The sequence below is a fragment of the Gavialis gangeticus genome, unplaced genomic scaffold (genome assembly GCF_001723915.1).
Source record: "Gavialis gangeticus isolate Ggan-Ray unplaced genomic scaffold, GavGan_comp1, whole genome shotgun sequence".
Lineage (NCBI taxonomy): Eukaryota > Metazoa > Chordata > Crocodylia > Gavialidae > Gavialis > Gavialis gangeticus.
Window position 1 is genome coordinate 171,303,258 of NW_017729032.1, and position 24,017 is coordinate 171,327,274.

Below are 24,017 nucleotides of genomic sequence, written 5' to 3' on the forward strand. Positions count from 1 at the left end.
GCTTTCCTTCCAGTTTATAGCTTTGTTTTCAAGCCTTATCTTGTTTATTGATAAAAGTTTAGGTTGTCCTGTTTAATGGAGATTATAAATAGTTTGTCATGCCTAGATGTATCCTGGAGTGATTACTATAATAGTCAGAATTAATTTAGACATGAGATGCAAATTCTCATAGGAAGTTAATTTCTCCTACTGGAGGGCAAGAATGAGATGGTCAAGGCTGAAACAACTGTAGAGAAAATTGACATTACCTGTATATCTAAGGACTGTAAATCAAGGCACTGACATGCCAAAACACTGTTTTTTATTGATCTGCTAGAAGGTAATTGAGTAATAGACTACATGATATCTATATATCTATTTATAATATCTATAAGAAACAGAAGAATGTTCCATTTCATAACTTCTACAGCAATTTGTAAATGTCAACTTAAGAAAATTTAACAGACTATCCCAATATGGATTCTATTGATAAACAGTACTAATGTGGTCAGTAGTAAATACATTTTTGATTTTTTCAGCTATGAACACAGTGTCATATTAAAAGCCCTTCATTTTTGTGTAGCATGGAACATTTGCAAGAAGACATATAAATTCCCCTCCCCCCATGACAATCTATACTAGTACCAATGTATATTTTCTCTTCTTGCCACAGGAAATTGGAAGCCTATCATATTGCAGCTGAATAGGATGAATTGGTGTGAGAAACTCTGAAGATCATATTTAAGAGTGTGCTGTATCTGCTTGTAAATAGAAAATATTTCAAGCACTTCCTTTTCATAAGTACGTCCATTAATACTGAGGTACTGCAAGAGCATTAATTTCTGTACAACATGCAGCTGCTACTCTGTATGAGGAAGAAAATGCCTTTGTGTATGTTTTCAGATGACTTCTCATGTAGTTCAGGGATTGATTGGTGGACTTGATACCTAACTTTTTTCCTTGTTAAATTACTACCAGTGTAATTTAAAAAAACAAGAAGCACCAAAGCCCTGTGGTAGGCACTTCAAACATAGGGGATTAACATAAAACAAATACCACTTGCTTGTAAACTCAGTCTTTCTCAGCCCAGGGAACTTGCTTCTGTTCTGGTTCTGCAGAGTTGCTTAGCTAAATCCAGGTCCCTTCAGGAGCCCTGCAGCCCAGAGCTCCTAACTTTATGGTTACTGGGGAGAGATTGCATGACCCATGCAGTTTCTGGGCTTATGTAGCTCCAGCCTGAGCCCTCTTCTGGTCAGGTGAGTCTCTCATTAGCCCCCTGCATGACCCTTAAAAAAGCACACCCCAGTGGCTTGTTACATTGACCCTGGACTGTGTTGAAAACTACTAGATTTCCCTCTGCTTTTGGATCCCACCCTCTGACCCAGTCCCAGGCCCCTGCTTTTCCTCAGTGATCTAACCATTTGACAAGACCACCTACACTCTGGTCCCTTGCATCAGACTTCTCCCCAGACTAAATAACCCAGGTTCTTTCAGACAAGTTTGTTTGGGTAAATCTGATATCTTTTATTAGACCAACTCAGATAGTTGGAAAAATTCTTTGCACACTTTCAGGCACAAATACTCTTCGTCAGGCTGAAGAAGCATCTGCAGTTGGTCTGTGCTCTTCCAGGATGGAATGAATAGTAGTTTCATAGTTTCATAGATTTAGGGTCGGAAGGGACCTAGTAGATCTTCTAGCCCGACCCCCCGCCAGGGCAGGAGAACAACAAAACCCCAAAACAAAAACGGAACTCAAATGAGTCCAGCCAGGTAGGCATCCAGCCTCTTCTTAAAGACCCCCAGGGTAGGGGCCAGCACCACTTCCCTTGGAAGTTGGTTCCAGCTCCTAGCCGCCCTAACTGTGAAGTAGTTTTTGCGGATGTCCAATCTATACCTCCTCTCCATCAACTTGTGCCCATTACTCCTTGTTATGCCAGCGGGCGCTAGGGGAAACAGCGTCTCCCCCAAACCCTTCTGGTCCCCCCTAGTGAGTTTATAGACGGTCACCAGGTCCCCCCTCAGCCTTCTCTTGTGGAGGCTGAATAGGTTCAGGTCCCGCAGTCTCTCACTGTAGGGTCTGCCCTGTTGTCCCCGGATCATGCGGGTGGCCCTCCTCTGGACCCTCTCCATGTTGTCCACATCCCTCTTGAAATGGGGCGCACAGAACTGGACACAATACTCCAGCTGTGGCCTGACCAGCGTCGCGTAGAGGGGGAGGATCACCTCCTTGGCTCTACTCGAGATGCACCTGTGGATGCACGACAAGGTCCGGTTAGCCCTGCCAACCATGACCTCGCATTGTCGGCCCATGTTCATCTTGGAGTCAATAATGACTCCAAGATCTCTTTCTGCCTCCGTGCTCTCAAGTAGGGAGTTCCCCATTGTGTAAGTGTGCTGCTGGTTCCTACTGCCCAAGTGCAGCACCCTGCACTTGTCCGTATTGAAACGCATCCTGTTCCTGTTAGCCCACCCCTGTAACCTATCCAGATCCTTCTGCAATCTCTCACTCCCTGCTAGCGTGCTCACCTCCCCCCAAATTTTGGTGTCATCAGCGAATTTAAACAGGTTACTTTCCACCCCACCATCTAGATCGCTGATGAAGAAATTGAACAGCGCAGGCCCCAGGACCGAGCCCTGGGGGACTCCGCTACCCACCTCCCCCCAGGTCGAGTAAAGAAGACAGAGTCTGGTATGCATGCAAAAAGGCCAGTCAGTGAAGATGTATATTGAGGAGTCAGTGGGTGAATCTATAACTCCTCAATTTACATCTTTAATGATTGACTTTCTTACATGCATACCAGCCTCTGGCTTCTTTACTATTTATTCCATCCAGGAAAAGCACACACTAAATGCAGCTGCTTCCTCAACCTGACAAAGGATATTTGTGCCCGAAAGCTTGCAAATATACATATTTCCAACTATTTGAATTGGTCTAATAATAGATATCAGATTTACCCAAAGAACTTTGTCTGCCTATGTCCCTAGACCAACACGGCTAGAGGTTCTTTCAGAATACCCCAGGTTCTTTCAGGTTTTCCTCCAAAATCTGCCTCCCAAGCCCCTGATTATTTCTGTTGCTCTGTTCTGGACTCCTTCCAAAACTGTCCATGTCCATCTTGAACTGTGGGGCCCAAAACTGGATACAGCATTCCAGGTGAAGCCCCACCGGTGCTGAATAGAATGGAAGAATCACTTCCCTTGATTTGCAAGTGACACCTCTGTGAATACATCCCACTATACTTTTTGCCTTTTTTGCAACAAGACCATACTGTTGGCTTACATTCAGCTTTTGGACTAATGCAATGATTTTTTCCTGGGGTGTCTTGAGATCTTTTCAAGGGTGACATGCAAAGTTTGCACTATTAGGTGTGCAGACATGATTAACAAATTAAACCCAAAGATTTTACAGAGGAATCCATACTGTCAAAAGCATTCTGACCTGTCATAGGTTTTCTGAGTTCTTTGCAATGGAACAATTGTTCTATTATTTTTCTGCAGTTTAAAATCAAGTGAAAGCTAAGAGCTAGCATTTTCAAAGAGATGCCTAAGTCTGAAACACTGAGAACCATTGGTCTACTGTAACACATGATGCGACTACCCAAAATATTTTTTCAGAAGCAAGTTCAATATTAACCCATGTTTTTTTCCTATGCTGACACATAGCTTCTAGGAGCTATAGTTTTGGCTCCCATTTTTTTCCTCTTTGGACAGGACTTCCTTGGAGGACCACATCGCCTATCTGGCCATTTCCATTGTGTTTCATGGTAGTTACATGAATGCTGGATGATAAACCATGTGTCATGTAGCCTGACTAGGGAAACTGGCATGTAAAAGACTGAACTTTTGAACCACAACTGATATGAATCAATGCAGCATTATGAAGAAATGTGGTTCAATGTTGAACTGATTCCAAATTATGTTTGTGCGTTTGGTTAATAGAGTGATGAACATAGCATACAGGTTTAGAGGGAGAACTTTGCATACTACATGGCCACGTATATATGTCTATAATATATGTTGTGTCTTTCACTGAACCAGAAATCACCTGAATGGCTGACACTGCAACTAACAGAACTGTGACACAAGCTGAAGAGCAGCGTCCTGCGAGCTTCCTGGCCTTCATTTCTCACTTCCAAATAGCTACCATCTTTTTTTCCATTATTGGCTGGGTTCTGTGTATAGTTGCAGTAGGATTTGTAAAATGGAGAGTGTGGCGTGTGGATAACAGTACTGTCATTTCTTCTGGGACTGTCTGGATTGGAATATGGGATGTCTGCTATACACTTAAATCTTTTGCCAGGGGTAACTATGAGCACATGCGCTGCCAAAAACTCAATATCCGGAATCATTTTGTTCCCATAGAAATTTCCGTTTCCCAAGACCTTCTTGGTTTAGCGACTGTCCTGGAAGCACTAGCTGTAGGATTTATCATCTTTGCTTGGTGGAGTGATTATAGTAGGGGACTTAGTAGCAATTACATTTTAGCTGTTTTCTTGATTGGGGTATTCTTGAACATCATTTCAAGTATTGCTATCTTAATTTCAGTAATCTGGAATTTATATTCCATAATGAGTAACAGTCCTATTAATTTCCCTCCTAGCTACTTTGTGCCGTCTCCAAATTTTCAGCACATTGGGAATGGTATTCCCGTAGGGTTTGTATCTGGTCTGTTATTGCTGTTGAGTGGTCTCTTATTACTCTTTGACAGGACTCTTAAATTAATCAATCAGGTCCATCCTAGAAAGATAAAATTTAATCGGGTATCATTTAGCTGGAGTGAAACAAAATCCAAAGGTTCAAAGGAAAATCCTTCTGTCAGATCAAGTCAAACTTATCCACACTGTGGATCTTGCTTGCAAATTGACTTATGGGGCCCACGGAAAGCCTTTGGCAGGGACAGTTGTTCTGGGACATATCCAGAGAGAGGCCCTGTGCTGACGGCAAAACCAAAACCAGGCAAACAAGAAACATTACCCTCCTTTCAGATACCTATTGGACTTTTTCCACGACGACCAACCAGATTTGTAAGATCTAAGTCTAGTACATTCATAATTGGTGGAGAGCTGCCTTATTTTTAGTTTGGATAACTAGCTTAATTTCTTACACAGTAAAGTGACTGTCAGATCCTAGTAGAAAGAGAAAAAGTCTCCAGAAACCAGGTATGAAATGGAAGGGCTCCCTGCTTGACAGGAATCTGACAGGTGCTTTGTATGTTACATCAAACAAGGAACTGGCAAAACTGAGGCCCGTATCTGTTCAACCCCTCTTCAAAAGCTTTCACTGGGGCTCCATATGTTGCATAGTTTGCAAGACAGATCTATACTGCTGACAAGTACAGTTCTGAAAGCAGGATTTTACCATTAGGGCCAAATTCTGTTCCCAGCTACATGAGTGCCGCTCTTGTGTAACTGGGAATAGAACTTGGCCCTGTGTCCTCAGTGAGTTTTCTGTCCCTACAACTCAGAGAATATGGGGTACTGAAAGCCTTCAGCACCTTGAAACTAATAGAGTTGGGAGCATCCTGTACACCTCAGGAGGCAAACGGTATCTCACTGGCTTGTTTTTTGAATAGAGAATGGTTCTTCTTAAATGCCAAACATTTATTTGCAAGAGCATGTAACTGAGGAAAACGGCTGTTTCATTCTACAATTGCTGACTACTGTCAATTGTGACCTTTACTGCCAGGTTTATTCTTATATTAAAATTGAAAAAAAAGTCTGGTGTTTATTATTGTGATGGTGGTTGGTTGATATGACTGACTTTCCTCAGGGAATTAACAGATGATATTGGCTCAGTCTTGGAAGAGGAAAGATTTTAAGAGTATTACATGTTTGTGTATGTGTTTCAATCTGCCAGAAAGTGTGTGTCTTTTATAACCCTCACTTTTAGCTACTGGGAGGGTAGATACCCATGTTAACCTGAAGTCAGGCAGAAGGCAGGGCAGGGTGGCACAGTACAGACTGAAAGGCTACAATAGCTTTTATGCTTTTCTGAACAAGTTAGTCTGTAAGGTGCCACCCTATTCTCCCTTCTCTTAGCAACTGAGCTAGAGTTGTGATGTTGATTCTGTGGAACCCTCCCACCCCGTGATCTTAACAATACCTGCTACACAATGTTATCCATCTGCTACACAATAGTTTCATAGTTGTTAGGATCAGAAAGGACCTCAATAGATCATAGTTTCATAGTTTCATAGTTTCTAGGGTCGGAAGGGACCTGAACAGATCATCTAGTCTGACCCCCTGCCATGGCAGGAAGAGCACTGGGGTCAAATGACCCCAGTAAGGTGGTCATCCAACCTCCTCTTAAAAACCCCCAGGGTGGGAGCCTGCACCACCTCACTTGGAAGCTGGTTCCAGACTCTAGCCGCCCTGACCGTGAAGTAGCACCTCCTGATGTCCAACTTAAACCTTCCCTCCGCCAGCTTGTGACCATTGTTCCTGGTCACTCCTTGCGGCGCTCGGGGGAACAGGGACTCCCCCAGCGCCTGCTGATCCCCCCTAACCAGTTTATAACAGGCCACAAGATCCCCCCTCAGCCTTCTCTTTTGAAGGCTGAACAGGTTCAGGTCCCGCAACCTTTCCTCATAGGACCTACCCTGCTGTCCCTTGATCATACGAGTGGCCCTCCTCTGGACCCTCTCGATGCTGTCCACATCCCTCTTAAAGTGCGGCGCCCAGAACTGGACGCAGTACTCCAGCTGCGGCCTGACCAGTGCCGCATAGAGGGGGAGGATCACCTCCTTGGACCTGCTCGAGATGCATCTGTGGATGCACGACAAGGTGCAGTTGGCCTTCCTAGCCGCCTCCCCACATTGCTGACTCATGTTCATCCTGGAGTCAATAATGACTCCCAGATCCTTTTCCACCTCCGTGCTGACAAGAGGGGAGTTCCCCAGCCTGTATGTGTGGTGCCTATTGTTCCTCCCCAGGTGCATCACCTTACACTTGTCTGTGTTAAACCCCATCCTGTTCTCCGCCGATCCTTGTAACCTGTCTAGGTCTAACTGTAGCCTGTTGCTCCCCTCAATTGTGCCCACTTCCCCCCACATCTTAGTGTCATCAGAAAACTTGAACAGGGTGCTTTGCACCCCCTTGTCCAAATCACTGATGAAGATATTGAGCAGTGCAGGCCCAAGGACCAAGCCCTGTGGGACCCCACTTCCCACGTCCTTCCAGGTCGAGAAGGTCCACGTCCTTCCAGATCGAGTCTGACCCCCTGCCCTGGGCAGGAAAGAGTGCTGGGGTCATATGACCCCAGCCAGGTGCTTATCCAGTCTCCTCTTAAAGACTCCCAAGATAGGGGAGAGCACCACCTCGCTGGAAGCCCATTCCAGACTCTGGCAACCCTTACCATAAAGAAGTTTTTCCTGATGTCCAGCCTAAATCTGTTCTCTGTCAGTTTGTGGCCATTGTTCTTAGTTATTCCAAGGGGTGCCCTAGTAAACAGAGCATCTCCTATTTCTTGCTCCCCCCACCTCCCCCAATGAATTTGTAAATAGCCACAAGATCACCTCTCAGCCTTCTCTTGTGGAGGCTGAAGAGATTCAGATCCCTCAGTCTTTTCTCACAGGGCCTTACCTGCAGGCCCCTAACCATACAAGCGGCCCTCCTCTGAACCCTCTTAAGGTTATCCACACCCCTGTTGAAGTCCGGCACCCAGAACTGGACTCAGTTCTCCAACTATGGCCTGATCAATGCCAAATAGAGAGGAAGTATCACCTCCCTGGACCTGTTCATGATGCACCTGCTAATGCATGATAGAGCATGGTTAGCTTTACTGATTATTTCATCACATTGATGGCTCATTCATCTTGGAATCAACTATGACTCTGAGATCCCTTTCTGCCGCTGTGCTGCTGAGAAGGTCACCCCATAGCCTATAGGTGTGTTGGTGATTCCTTCTCCCTAGATGCAACACTTTGCACTTGTGTTTGTTGAACTGCATCTTATTCTTTTCTGCCCACTTTTCGAACCTGCCCAGGTCCACCTGGATTCAATCCCTTCCCACTAGTGTGTTTACTTTACCCCATAATTGTGTCATCTGCAAATTTGGGCAGTGTGCTCTCCATGCCCTCATCCAAGTCGCTGATAAAAACATTGAACAGGACAGGTCCAAGGACTGAGTCTGGGGGGACTCCACTGCCCACATCTTTCCAGGTTAATACTGACCCATCCAGCACCACTCTGTGTGGTAAGCCAATTTGCTACCCACCTGACTGTGTAATCATCTATGTCACAGCTGCTCTTTTTGTTTATGAGACTAGGATGAGATACTGTATCGAAGGTCTTAAAATCCAAGTAGATAACATCTACCTTGACTCCTGCATCTGAGCATTTTGTGACCTGGTCATAAAAAAAAATAAAGTTAGTCATGCAGGATCTACCTGCTATAAACCCATGGTGATTGCCCTTCTGCATTATTTTTCCTGCTGGGCTCCCACAAATGTGATCCTTGTTAATTTTTTCAAAGGTTTTCCCAAGGATAGAGATGAGACTAACCAGCCTATGGTATCCATCTGCATGAAACTAGGAATGAATTGAAAAACTTTCAACGAGTGGTATCAGCAATTTCATAAACAGGTCATTTTTAAAATAAAAACTTCCAAACTTCCCTGAAGACAAATAAGTCACTGTGAAGATTGAATCTACTGGGTTCTGTCTTATACAACTGAAGAGCCAGCAGAGAGCATGGAAGAAAAATAACAAGTTGTATTTGTAGTAGTAAGTACAGGAGACAGGAAGACTAACTGCTGTATCTATTTGATTCCAAGACAAGCCCCCTCACCCCCCTTCATCATAGGAAAAAAGAAAGCCTCATCTTAGAATGAAGTAACATAGCTGGGAACTGGAAAAGTGGCTGTGCAGGGAGCCCAGCTAGTGCAGGGTACAACAGCAGCAGCATGCTGATTCCTGTTTCCAGCATCTCCCCACCCTCCTCCCCTTGTCTGCTAGCCTTGCTAGCAAGGATTCAGTCAGAGAGAGATGAATTTTCATGCTGCTGCTGTGGTTTCCAGTAAGATCGGTTCCTTGAGAAACAGCTTCTCAGAGCTTCTAGCTAGAGTTTAACTCAGCTGTGGCAGGCTCAGGGGAGCTCCAGAGCTGGTCCTGCCCCATGCTGAAGAGAGCAGCTGTGCAGGGAGGCCAGCTCTGCAGTGTGCAGATCCTTCAAGCAAGCTCCTGGTCAGCATGAGAGACTGAGGAGATGGGAAAGGGGCCATGCAGGAAAGGAGGAACCTTTGGCTGCAGGCTCCCTGCAGCACAGGGCAGGAGTAGCTCTGGAGCACCCACTATGCCCAGATCAGTGGGGAAAGCAGCACCAAGGGGAGGTAGGTGGGGAGGCAAGGGGTAGGGAAGTGGTGGGGGGCCAGGCACTAAAGGAGTAAGAGGAAGAGGCAGGCTGCTGGTTTCCCTCTCCTCTCCCCCACCCCTGCTTTCCCCCTGCCTTCTTCCCATCCCTTCTTTCCACCCCCACTCCCTCCATCCCCTGCCTACCCCTGCCTGTGCTTTCCCTTCTACTTTCCCCCTGCCTGCTCCCTGCCTGCCTTTCCCCCAGAGGATATGGGTAAGGATTTTCCCTGCTGTGGAAAGAACAGCGATAGCTCAATAGTTCCCACACACAGACTTATCTCCTCTCTTGTGGAATGCTAACATCATGACTATCTTCAAGTCCCCAGGGATCTCGTCATTGTTCCAAATTCCTAGAATAAATATGCAGAGTCTCAGTACCAGTTCCTCACCTCCAGCCTTGTAGATTTCAGCAGGTATGCCATCTAGTCCAGTAGCTTTTTTGTTCTTGGTTTCCTTGATGGCATGCCAGACATCTAGGATGGGAGGGTTCGCAAGGGATCCCCTTTAAGTGTGTTAGGGGATGAACTTGATGGTAGTGTCTCCCACAGTTGACTTAGAGTTCAGGAGTGTCTCAAAGTGTTCTTTCCAGCTTGGATAGGTTCAGTGTCTTTGAGGAACATTGAGGCATCCTGCAATCACAGGAAAGTAGGACCGTGGGAAGTTGGGCCATAAATAGCTTTCTTCTTTGAACTTCAGCTTTGAGGAGTTGATATGTCTCCTGTTGAGATGAGATGTCATCTTGCCATGCAAAATGAGCCCTTCTTTTGCAGGGCTTATTCAAGGGGGGCTTGGGGCTTGGGTCTTGGTGTTATTTTCATTGAACCGGTATTGGTGTCAATGGGTGGTATAGCCAATGGATTCTGCACAGGCCATATGAATGGTGATTTTAACCTTTCCATAGTTTCTTAATGTTGCCTTCATTTGTGGACAGGGCAGGGGGGTTTTCATGAAGATACTGTTGGAGATCCTTACAGACTGTGGGGTCTTGTAGAGATTTGGTGTTGAGAGTCCTTTGCATTGCTTTTGGCTGTTTTGGGTGTTTTGGAGCAAGCCAGATATTCATAATTGACCTGACAAGACAGAGATTTTGATATTCTAGACCTGTATCCCAACACCGTGCCGTAAGCTCCCTTCAGACACTTCTATCCCCTCCTCCTAGTGTAAACAGGGAAGAGGAACTTTTCAGAGGTAAGTGCTTGAAATTAGGCTTCTAAATGTGATACTTAAAGATGTACCTAAAGAGTCTGATGCTCAGAAGTGCTGAGCTCTGTCAGGAATGACTGAAGACACCTCTCCCTTTGGGCCTTGCAGAGCAGGGTCCATACAGGGAAAGACAGTGGAGTCTAGCTGAGTCAGCTGGAGGGGCAGGCCAGAAGATATGCATGCATCATCCACTCTTTGCTCCTGCATGTCAGTGATTTGATTAATTTAATTTAAATGGAAAAGTTCCTATTTTTATCCCCTGTGCTAAGTTAATTACAGTACATAGTACAGCATATACTAGTACCTTTGACTTTTCATATTTTCCCCTAAATTAATCTACATAGCTTAATTTATTTCTAACATGTGACCATGGCTTTTATCCTTTGGGCCTCTAAAGAATGATTTACTATTTATAGTTGTTCACAAATTGCTGTTCAAGTAAACAGGGACTCAGTCAGGATTTACAAGGCCTGGCACTAAAATACTTCCCCTTCAATTTTACTCCTGCTCTTTCAACCCCAGCTGCTCTAATTTATTGGTTTTTAAGAATTCCAAACATATACAGAACTGACATATACAGAGAAGTCAACTTCAAAGCTTCCATTGGCTTTGATTGCGTAGGACTGAGGCCTTAAAGATTATGAACTTTGAATACCATTGGCCTCTGGCATGAAGTAAGTCCAAACGCACCCTTAGAATTCTTGAGTTGTCCTACCTTTCCATGATGCAACTTGTATGCACTTAAAGCAGAAAGTGGATATTACTTCATTATTTGAAAAAATAAATGTGGTCATGTAACAAAAGTTTATCATAATACATACATTAAAATGGTAAATTTAAGTTTATACACTGCATTGTTAGCTTCTGAGTGCTCCCTTTTTATTGTTTTATTACAAATGTACGTTGAAAACACTGGATCATAGTGGAATAGTGTAGGACCATGGCCATTCACTCTCTTTGCCCACTAGCTCAGTCTTAGGTCCTTCTTCCAAATATAATAAATCATGGTACCATAATGGAATACTCTGCCTACACCAGACTGAGCTGAGACCAACCCATTATGCTTTATTGAATTAATTTTTTTTCAGTTTCAGTAATAGTGGGACAGTTTTTGTCTTGCAGATATCTCAGTTTCTCCTCCTCTAAATCCTGGTTTTGACTCTTTCATCCCTTTCTGATGGCTCAGGGAAGAATGTGGTAAGTTTCTAAGAATTTTCTGAGTTCTTTTAGAATGATCATAGGAAAAGTTACTGTGGAAACGCATAATTCATAGAGTAATAATGAGAATGTTTAATTTGAATTTTAAAGCTAACAGTTTGGGCGAGTCCTTCCTATATCTGTGAAAAGGGGGAGCATACTTCTGATGGAGAATTCCTAAGAGGAATTTCTGAATAATTCTGAACCTTCAGGGAAAAACTTTTTATTCAGCTGGAAGAGACCTGGCCAGGTGGGAACAGTTAACTTTTAAAATATTCCATTTGATTTAGTATGCACATACCATAATATTTTGGTGCAGTGACTGTTCAATACCCAGGAGTGGGCGCAACAGAGTTTAGATAACAATGTGATGGAAATCTTAGCAATATCAAACAGATAATAAATCACTCTGGTTTCTGCCATCCAGACTGCATTTTATTTAAACCTACATAATTTCAAGGAGTCAAAAAGCACAATGCTGAGCTGATTCAATCGTCACAGGTTAGCCTAAGCTGCATAGATTGAACAAATAAGCAAGTGAATAGACAGTCACTTTTGATTCCAGAAATGGAGCCACGTGCCTGCTTAAGCTTGGGCCAGACACCAGGGGACGCTAGAGCATGCCTCCCTGCTCAGCAGGAGCAGACAAGACGGCCAAGGCTAGCCTGCCCACCCTGTGAGGGAAGATTTGTGGGGAGGTACAAAGCATCCTGGGATTTTGGGGGACTGTGAGTTAACTTGAAACTGGAGGGGAACTGGGACATAAGTTCAATAAAACAGTTTAACTTACATCAGTTAAGTCTGGTACTACATCCATCCAGGTTTATCTTAAGCCAGTTTTGGCCATTTTGAAAGCAATTTATATGTGTTGAACTTCTAAGGGGTTGGGACAGACATTACACATAAACCAGTTTATGTGATCAGATACAGGTTTAAACCTTAACAGAACAAATGTTCAGAGCACATAAACCAGTTTGAAAATGGCTAAAACTGGTTTGAGATAAACCCGGTTGAATGTAGTATCAGACTTAACTGATTTGGGTCAAATTGGTTTATGCAATGGCTGTCCCAGACCCCTTGCTGGTTTAAGATAAACCAAACACCCCCAGCATCCCAGCATGCTCTCTGGGCTGGGCAGGACTCTCTACTCCACAGCAGGGCTGGCCCCTCCCCGCTGCTCCCTAGCCAGAGCTCTGGCAGAGACTTGCAGGCACAGAGCATCTGCCTGGCTTCCCACTGCTAAGCAGGGATTATTCCCACTCCCCTCTGCCTTACGCAGGCACCTCAGCATTAGCTAGCAGATCACATGCTGGCTACAGTCTGTGCTGTGGGAAACGACAGGCAGATGGGCTTTTTGGAGATAATCAACAAGTAACTTAATGTCCTTCCTTGGAAGAGCTGTTTAAGAAGAGCTCCATTACTTAATGGAGAGAGGCTTTGTTTTCTTAATGGGTTGATAAATAGTTAGTTAGGGGTGATAAACATTCCCTCCTGGGCAGCTTGGTGGGGGCGGGGAATAATCAGAGGGTCCTGCTGGGGCCTGGCCATGGCCCCTCTGCTCAGCCCTGTGGGACCCAAGGGTGGGCTGCTCTAGCACCCCCTGGCATCTAGCCTGAGCCACTGCAGGCATGTGCCTGCATTTCTGGGATGTCTGTCTGGTTACAAAACTGATTTAGTTTAGCCAAGTTAGGCTAACCTGCAAAAATTGAATCAATTCAGGCTCAGGCTTTTTGAATGTCTGTACCTATCCCTGTTGTGTTACACATTTGAACCTGTTTAAAGTCACACATACTGGTTTATGTGTAATTTCTGTACCTAGTCAAATAGGTTAAAGCAAGTTAGGAAACAGAGTGACTCTGAATTGTACACAATGAGAGTACAACTTTCAGCTGGGATTTTCAAAAAGAGTTCAAGGAATTAAGGGCCCAACTCCTACTGATCTCAAATGACTATTTGAGTACCTAATTTCCAGCCTTCACTTTTTTTTTAAAGAATTAAAAATTAAAAAGTCATTTTAGCAGAAAGGAATGTCTCCAGGAGACAGTAGCAATGTAACATAAGCATTTAAACAATTTCATTGGAACTGCAAGATTCAGAAATGCTATATCTGATTTATTTTGTCTATACCCATGACATTTCTTCTTTAGATAAACACATTCCATAGGTTTTGTTCATAAATCTGAATTCTTATAAAAATCTATAGAATTACAAATCTAGTTGTAAATATTTTCACATCTAAAGACTTAAAATAATTATTACAAAATACACATCAACATTAGAAGTACTGAAAATGAAATAAGTTAGATTTGTTAATAAAGCTAAAAAATAGTGAAACTGGATGTTTTTAGAATTTGATTTGTCAATTTCAACCCCTATGGCATTGTCTTACAGCAACAAATATTTTAAATATGAAAATGTTTTTCTCCTGCTGGTTCAGAAAAATGATTCATCATACAAGTGTAAAGATTATTAATATTCCCACTAGCATAAAAGTCAAGGCCTTGAAGATTAATAATTGAGTGGAATTTAATGGTATAGTCTTATTTTAATGAGTAAATTATCATATCAAGTTGAGAATGATAAACCAGACTCTGTATTGCAGCTGAGAGAAGAGGCTGTTAAGCAACCTGGTAAAAAAACACTCTGATTCTGGCCAGGTCTGTCTTGATTTGGTATAGTTTAGAGGAGATGTAGTATTACTTGCCTTGTATCATATGGCAGACAGTCCCTAAGTGTCTGGCCATCAGAATGGTACCTCTCATGCTTCCTGTTGCCACTGTCACAGATCCCTCTAGGAGTTTGCTTCCTTGGGGGCCACTGTGGTCTTAAATGTTCTATGAGTACTTCCCGACTGCCCAAAGTCAACCCAGATGTGATTTTTAGAGTAGGGAAAAGCCGTAGTTATTTTCGACTCTGAGAAAAAAATATTTTTTGAGAAAAGATTATATATTACATGTGTGGCATGCATGTGTGCTTGTGCATACACACAAATGTTAGCAAGAGTACAAATCATGTGAGAAATGACACTTTTCATGGGATCATCTGAAATACCATAGGAAATACTGAGCTCAAGCAGCAGTCAGATTAACATTTTGAGGAACAAGATGAAACTTCCATTCTTCATTTAAGAATTTAAAAGACAAGCTATAGCATACAAATAAATATGATAGCGAGGCAAGGATTTCTATGGGTAAGGCATAAAAGAAAGGCCTCAATGAAAGAGGAAAGGATTTCTTATGGTGATATCTTTTATGGAACCATAGTTTGGATAGAGTTAGACAAACTTCCAAATGCAAGACATTCCTCTTCAGATCCTTATAGCTTTATGTATGTATAAGTTGCAAGACTGTGCAATTTCACAGTGGCAAGACTGTGAAATTCATTGATGTAAGATTTTACCGTCAATTATATATAGGTTCCTTGATACTAAAGATTAATTAAAAACCCCCACTAATATGTTGGGTTTCTTTTCAGTGTTCCTTCAACAATCTGGTTTGCTAATTTGCTTGCTAGAAGACAGCTGAAGAGTTCAAGACAATGTTCTCCCATGTTAAAAGAGTTCACCTGAAACTAGCTAGCTTTTCTTTGGGTTGTCTAGGCTGGCTTTTATCCTTTATCACAATGAATCACACAGAATGGAGGCTGTGGCTTGTGAAGAGCAGCCCTGTCTTTTCCTCTGGCATCACTTACATTGGAATCTGGAAAATATGTTTCCCCCCAAACTTAAAAGCCTCTGATAACTATACAATTGTGTGTTGTCATAAATTCAGTTTCAATGAAACCTTCTTCCCTTTGGAAATGCTTCTTGCCCAGATACTCCTGCTTATTGCTGGTTTTTCTGGAGGATTAGCAATATTTTTCACTTTCTTACCATCATGGCAACTTTATTTAGGTCCAAGAAACAAAACCTGGATTAAATTCTTGCGTTTAGCTGGTGGAATCTTGTATGTATTTGCTGGTATTTGTGTCTTAGTGCCAGTGATCTTGGAATGGCTATTCAGTGTTGTGAGGGAGTGAAGAGGTGGGCTGGATTGGAGGCTTCCCGCCCCGGTGCAGCAGCGCTGAACTCACTCCCACACGCCCGAAACGCTGGGCAACCCCTTACCATCTGCAGGTGCGGGGAAGTAGGCGTGGCCCGGGCAGCAAGGACCAGCGTAAGAGGGACACCGGCGTCCGGAAGAAGAGAGGCGGAGCCGGAAGGAAGCCAGGCGGCTGCAGCGGCGAGAGGAAGCTGCGGCGAGTGGAGCGAAACTGTCCGGAGGCGCTGTCGAACCTGGTGGGGTAAGCCGAAGCCTCCACAGGGCCGGGAAGCAGGGACGATGGGTCCCAGCGAAGACCCGGGCTGTGCAGCGCGGCTAAGAATGGCGGGACCCGGCAGGAGCCGGGAGCCGTATAGTTTGGAATAGAGGGGCACTCTCTACAGGAGAAGAGGCTGCCTAGTGTCTATAAGGACTGAAAGTTGGTAAGAAGCCAGGGAAAAGGACTAAGGAGCCCTGAGAGGGTCCTAGGAAGGAGTGCTCTAGCACCCAACAGCCGGGTAATAACAATAGCCCACTGAGGGCAGGCTAGCCCAGTGCCCAAATAACCCGGACTGGAAAATCATTAATGGCATAAAACAGAGATCGCGGAGTAAAAAGGGAGCTACCTACTGACGGGTCCGTGGACCCGAGACGACGACAGATCCAGTGGTACGGGCGAGGGTGTAGGGGTGGCGGAGCCCTCACTGACTAGGGACCCCAAGAGTCCCAGAGTCTCACTTTTGGACTGGTACGCGCCGGAGTAAGATCACTGAACCAGAATAACATCAAAGTCGTGGCAGGCATATCAAGTGCATACAGGCCGAGAGGAGGGACCCGTAGTGATTGGAAACGCTGTGGGCGAGGCATGAGAGAAGGCGGGTGCGGCATCGGATACGCTGAGCCCGCACAACTGGCAACCAATAACACTATCCCTTTTCCTCTTTCTTTCCATCTGCCACCTGTCCCAATGGCACAACAAATGGGGACTGCTATTCCAGTTGGGTTTATGTCTGGTGTTCTGTTGCTAATAAGTGGGATCTTTATCTTCCTTATAAGATATTCTGTAACATTAATCAGGGTAAACCCTGTGAATCCAAGATCTATGTAATTGTGTTTCAGTAAGCTGATAATTAGAGGTCACAAATACAAAACAACTATGCACATTAATTGCCAAAGAAGCATTTCCAAGAATATCAAAATGATATCAACAGTGTTTCATTCTGTAATTGATCACTTTAATTGTATATTAAAGAATTTTGAAAAAAAACCCAGGTGCTATAAATGTTTGCTGTTCATTTAATGGAATAGTGTGAGAAAGCATCTGCTGTATAATAATTCCTTGTGTTTTGGGGTTGTTATTACAATCAGTTTGCTATTGTTCTATTGTTTTTATATAATGCCACTGGTGACCAAGTTGTGTTAAGGACAAACAAAATGACAAGTTCCTGTCCAAATTGAAATTACTGTTTAATGACAGGCAACAATAAAGGAAGTGTGCAGGAAAATGGTTTATAACAGTGAAAGAGCACAAAATGTGCTTAGTAAGTTCCTGTCTGGACACATTTTTTAAAAAGAAAGTTAAGGTGTGGACAGCATTCAAAGTGAAGGATGAGCTTACAGATTAAATAACTGAAAACTGGAAAGTGCACTTGGAAAGGTTTTGGAAAGGCAGAGTGCACTGCAGCAGAATCAGAGAAGATACTGCAGACAGAGAAGATTGTATGGGACAAGGCACGGGGTCTTTTGTAGATAAAGGAAATGCCAGTCTCTATGTATGCCCTCAGGGAGAGTTTCAAAACCAAAATTTCTCCTGTGGCTGAGAAAAGGCATTGAAAGAATTTATTACCCTTCATTTTCAGGGGAAGGGTTAAACAGCTTTGTACCTCTGCATAGACAGGTGCCCTATTCCACATGTTCCTGGAAATACATTATAGGGTTATTTTATATTAAGTTTGTTCAGCATTTTCCATTATACGATTATTTTATTGTTGCCTTATAAGATTTCCACACTCTAACCAAAATGCTGTTTAAATGTCTTATTATAATAATATATCAGGTATATTATTTTAGCTTTCCCTGTGAAGGAAAATCTGCCCAAATATGGCTAAGATTTAAAAGTAAGATATCTTCATTTCCACATGCTCAGTGAGTGTCTGGGTATACTAGAAGGGTGTGGCCTGAGAAGAGCAGCAGGAGGCAAAACTGCCTTAGTAACTGCCCCTCCCATCAGGCAAAGGCTACTGTAGCACCAGGCACTGGATTTGAACATAAAGAAAGTTACTGGTCCATGCTCCCAGTGCTCTCAGCATGATTATTTTATAAGTTTGTTTTTAAAAAAAACCTGGTGAGATTTCATTGAAAAAAAGAACTATGGGAAAAATGTTAGAGGGGCAAGGTTAAGCATAATCAACCAGAATAATTGCATAGAAAAGATAGGTGAATGGTGCCATAAAGAACTGGTTTATATCCCTACCTCTGCCAGATTTCTTTTGCAATGATCACTTAAAGTCACATAAAGCAACATTTTGACAGATGGCCACTATTAATTATGCATTCTTCACTTCCTGGGTGTCCAGTTGAGATGCATAAAGTCAGATCAGCAGATGTGTGGAGCACTCATAGTTGCAATTTAAGTCAATGGGGACTGTACTTTGAATACCCAAAGTTCCAAAGAAGTCTTCAAATTTTAAAAACATGAAGTCATGGATATGTTTCAGTGAATATTTCTGACAATTTTAATTTGAATTTTTCAGTGCCTATATTTACCCATCATTAAACAGTTATCCCCATCTTAAAACTTTGCAGGAGCATAGTGTTATGAAGATAAATTCATTAATACTTGTGAAGTACCCAGATAATATGGTGAAAACGTGATAGAAAAGCCTGTGAGGAAATACTAATTCTGTATTCAAGAGACAAGGATTTTTGTGGGTAGTATCATTTAGTGCACCAACTGTATAGTTGGGAGGGATATAGGCAAGCTTTTGTAGAGCAAGTACCATTTCTCAAATTCATCATCTGGATTAGGGCAGTGGTCCTCAGCCAGGATTTAGGGTAAGTGGTATGGGGTAGAAATAATGCTGGAGGCCACACACTGAGTTCTGAGTATACAAATAAATTTGCATACCATTTGGTGAGCATCCATAACTGGCTTTTCCTACATTTTGAGTGCTTAACATTCAGTTAATGTAGTTTTGTATGTGTGTGTGTATGTGTAAGTATGGGTGTATACATTTCTAAGATAAAGATGGAATGAAATGCATAATATGAATTGCTAAAAAAGGATTTAATGAAGTCTCAACTAAAAGGGGTTAAAAACTGTCAATCCCCAGGAGCTGGTGACGGAAGTGACCTCCTTCAGAGACTGTGTGGATTAAATATTTTAATATTTCTAGATGCAATTAGCAAAGACTCCAATCAGCAAAGGGTCCGATCTCCAATTAGTGTAAACTAGAAAAAAAGCAAATCAAACAAAACAATGGCACTAAACTAATTTGGAGCAGCTAAGATTTTGCCTGTTGGTTAAAGTGAGTTCTAGCTGAGGAGCTATTTTGTGTTGCTGCGCCACTAGAAAAAGTAGGAATTATGCCCATGTCCAGGACTGAGTACCTTCTTAGTATTGGCAGCAATGACACAACATGCCAAGCTAGTAACTTTAGGATTTCTTTAGTGTGCGTGAAGTATTGGTCCATATTCTGCTAAACAGGCCATTTTAGGCTTAAAGTACCAGTCCAACTAGGTTTTTACCAAATTATGAAATATTATGCCAGTCAGATTACAATGACTGCCTATTGGCTGCTCATCTAAATTAGTAGTGGAGAATTCCCCAGATCCTTCTCCACTTAGCCTATATCAGAGCCATATTAAGAAGAAATATGTTGTGGTCCTTAGATTCTCCTGAAATCTGAAAGGATTACAGAAACCTGCTTGGAACAAACTTTGTGTGTTAAAAACACAGCATCGGGATAAGGTTGTGATTTCCCACACAAAAAGGCTGTGATTGGTCCTGGAATTATTTTTTTAATGGTGTTATTACCAGCCCTCTTAACATCTGCATGAGTTGTATACTTATTTTCTGTGGGACGAATCATGTTTGCTAAGGGAGAGTGATGCTTAGAAGCTGCACAGCACAGACATCCTTAATCACGGGGTGTTAGAAGTCCCTTGGATGCATTTTGTTTCTGGCAAAGAGCTGTGCCACAACCCCTGACACCAAGGATCAGCTTGGTACCTGAGGAGCAGCTGATGAGACAGTGTTGTTTAAAATAAAAAGCAGAACAAAATGGAGCACTAGATAGGAGAAACCATTTGGTATATAGTGTATGAACTTAACGGCTCTGTAAAAATAAGAGACTGTTGTTCTTCTTACCCATCCACACTGGGAAGTTCTGGAAGGAAATCTGTCTCTACTTAGTGAAATATTCCTTGGAAGTCTTTCTGGGGTGATGCAGTTCCACCCCATACTTCCCAAGATACTGGCACAAAGGAATGTACCCATGAGGCACAACCAAGCTATTAGATTGTAAAATTCCTTCTGCTTTAGAGAAAAGGAATAGAGATAATCTTAGATTTCGACTCTTTGGAGCTAGTTGAAAGGAGAAAAACATCATAGTAAAAGGAAACATGACACCCAAATGGGAACAGGTCCTAGAGGGGAAACTTCAAACTAGGCATTTGCAACCCTTTATTTCCCTTCCTTCTGCAAATACCAGTAACAGTTTGATGCTTGATGAAAATTGCTGCTGACCATGACAGTATAAAAAGACAGACCTATTGAATGGGCAGGTTTGTGGACACTCCTGTGAAGAGCTATTACCTATAGCTTACCCTGATATTCTGTCTGTGAGTCATGATGGAACTCAGGGACAGATTCTTCCCTCTGTTGATCAATGAACACAAGAGGACTTTTATCAAGTTTTATCAAGAACAAATATGTTCTTACTACTGAATGTTACTTGTAATCTATTAAACCAAATTCAATGTTGTTAAACAGAAAAAGAATATTTTTTTCTGAGCATTCATTATACCCCAACCAAAATATCTTTTATCTAGAAATGGAAAATGAGCCATAATCATGTGTTACTACGGTACAAAAGCAGTCTATTTTCTGCAGCAAGCGTTTTGAATTGCAACATATACCTCTCTAGCCATGTCAGTCTGAGAACAAGCAGCACAGTCTTGTTGAAGTAAACAGAAGTCACTAGGGCTAAGTACAGACAGTCAAAAAGCTCAAGGCTGAATCATTTCAGTCTTTGCAGATTAGTTTACAATGCAGAGATTAAACTAAGAAACAACTGGACAGATATTCACTTTTGATTCAGGAAATGCAGCCACATGCCTGCAGTAGCTCAGGCCAGAAGCCAGGGAGCACTAGAGCATGGCTCTCTGGTGTATAGACAGCATGGGCTGTGTGTTAACTTCCTTTTCCTGATGTCCCTGAGTTCTCTGGGATTTGCAGTCCAGAATCACAGCAGTAGGACGCTATTAGGTTGCTCATCACCAGGGATCCTGGTTTTCTCTGATTTAAAAAAATCTCCAATTTTTCGTTAAAAAAAGTAATCCCAAATCCACATTTTTGCATGATCAAAATGAAAGACCACTTGTCATTTAAATCAAGAAAAATGTGGAGTTGGGAGTTACTTTTTTTTAACGAAAAAATTGGGGATTTTTTTAAATCAGAGAAAACCAGGATTCATGTTCCTCACTTGCTCTTCCTGCTTCCAGGTACTTCTGGGATTTGTAGCCCAAAGTAGCAGTCAGCAGTAAGTTTTAAGTGGGCAGGGCAGCTCTGTACTCATGGGAAGAGAAGTTTAACCCCTATCCCTGGACCCAGACCCCAGCCAGGGTTTCCCTGCCCCCAACCCTTCTCTGCTGGAGCAGACAGCACACCCCAGCCCGGGGCTGGAAAGCATGCTGGGATGATGGAGGACTGATTTAATATGAACCAGGAAGGGAAATGGGACAAAAGTTTCATAAGCTGGTTTGGCCCAAATCAGTTAAGTCTGATACTACGTTCAACCAGGTTTATCTTAAACCAGTTTCAGCCATTTTGAAACTGATTTATGTGCACTGAACGTCTGTTCTGTTACAGGTTTACACCAGTATCTGATGACTTAAACTGCTTTATGTGCAACTTCTGTCCCTGGCCTAAGTGAATTAGAATTATACTGGATTTTCTGCAGGAACTGTATGAGGTCCTTTACCTAGGAAGGTGCCTATTTGTGTTGTAGGACATTCTTAAGCAGAAAAAAGAATGATTTTACAATTTTTGAGATTAACTCTAAAAACCAACCAGTCTTTATGCCTTTAAATGTAAACTAAACTAAGGTGACCCCATGTAACAGATAGAGAACAATAGGAATTTGGTAATAATGGAACTTCCTGACCACTGGGCGATAGTGTTAGTGTGCTTTACTCAATGAAAGAAGAAAAATTGAGATCCTGCTTGAAACATGGTGCTCTTCATTCATTAAAATTTGCTAAGCTCTTACATGGCTTCTGATAGGTTTTTTAAGTATTAAAGAGCACATCTACACATTCATTAATGCACTTTAAACCTAGCACTTCCATGGTGAGGTACTAGAAGAATGCGTATTAGCTTATATTAGTGTGCATTACCTAAAGATCACAGTGATGCTTTAATGTGCATTAAAATAAACTAACACACATTAAAGTGAATGTGTAGACATACCCAAACAGTTAAGAACCTCTCCCACTTCTATAAAATAGACGAGCATTTTGGAAAGGAAATATTTTGCCCCAGGCTGCATGACATTTTTCATTTTCATAGCAAGTCAAACAACTTACATGTAATTTTTTCAAAGAAAAAACATCATTTCTTATTTCAATTCATTACAATTACAAAAGCAAGCCAATTTTTGTCATCACAGTCCTTGAAATCACAATGATATAAATTTATTGCAGATAGTACTTGGTTATCATCAGGTAAATTTGAGTCAGTTTTAGCACTTTTTGTTTACTTTTAGTTTGATGCTACCTTAACCTTCTTTTTCCATGTGGGCCTCTGTGGATGCTGACAGATGTGCAGCTCCCCGCTGTAAGTTATGGCACTTCACAGAAAGCACCATAAGTTACAGTGACCCCCCTGACCCAACAGATGTTCGCTGTTGATGAAATTAAGCTTCACTTTGGAGATGATTCAGGAGGAGCTGTATTGCTGCAGCCTCTCTGCCCTAGTCCCATTCCCCCTCCCTCCCCCCTACAAGCATCCCAGCTCTGGTGCTGTTTGCATGATGGGAGGGGGAGAAGGGAGGGGATGGAGCTCTGGGTTGGGGTTTGCCTAGCCTGCATTGGAGGGGGGCATGTATTATAGCCCCCGCCTTCCTGCCCCCTGAGGTGGCGCATGCAATCTACCCACATCAGCCCAACATTAGACAGAAGTTAATGAAGTCACTGTACTTTGGAGTGCCTTCATCTGAACCCTCATGTAATGAGGGTTAATTTGTCATGTGACTGGGCACTTTTAAAGCACTCCGCAACCATACACTTCTGTCAGGGCACAGCTGTAGAGCATCTTCAAGGGGCTGATCATGTGACAAATGTCATTTCTGTCAGCGCCTCACTCAACCTCAGATCTTCTATCCTCCAGATCCTTAGCTAAGTCTTACCTTTATTTCCCTAGTGTCTATTTCATGATTTTGGAGTTTTTTGTTTTGTTTTCATTTTTGGGTTTTTTTGAGGACTGGACAAGAATTCCAGTTGATTTACACATGTCTCAAAATGCTGCTGTGAGCCCCACCTGCTCCCAGACTTGTTTGCTCCCCTGCTTTCCCAGTGGGCTTGGCCTGGGTACTGGTTGTTACTGTCTCTGCTGTACTCTTTCAGAGCAGTAGTTTGGGATGAATCAAACTAGTTCATTGCTTGCTCAGCTTTATCTTCCTACAAGTTGTCTGACAAGTTATTGGGATCTTTGCCCCTAAATAATGGTTGATATGAAATGTACGTTGACTATGTAATGGGAAAGAAACAGGAATGTAAGAAACTTTGTATCTCAGTGGGTGCATCTACACATGATGCTACACTGCCGTAGCAATGTGCCATGGCAATGTAGTGTCAGCAGCAGGCACAAACCATGATGTCACAGCTACACTGCCATAGTGATGCACTCCCTCAGTATAGCACATTGATAAAAATAATTGTGTGCCACTGGCATGGTGCAGTCAGTACAGGCTGTTACTGCGCCATAGGGGCATGTGTAGATGTGCCCAGTATAACAAGAAGTCACAAGTAAACTGTCCACGGTTATAAA

The 24,017-nt window shown here is 42.7% G+C and overlaps 1 protein-coding gene across 1 annotated transcript in view; it reads left to right on the top strand.

Annotated features, from left to right (window-relative positions):
• The first annotated feature begins 4,028 nt into the window (after nucleotides 1–4,028).
• The window catches only part of WWC3 (WWC family member 3), a 244,438-nt gene continuing 224,449 nt past the window's right edge, over nucleotides 4,029–24,017 (top strand). The window contains exon 1 of the mRNA XM_019523856.1: nucleotides 4,029–5,003. Within this exon, the coding sequence (XP_019379401.1) occupies nucleotides 4,029–5,003 (975 nt within the window). The remainder of the gene's footprint in view (nucleotides 5,004–24,017) is intronic.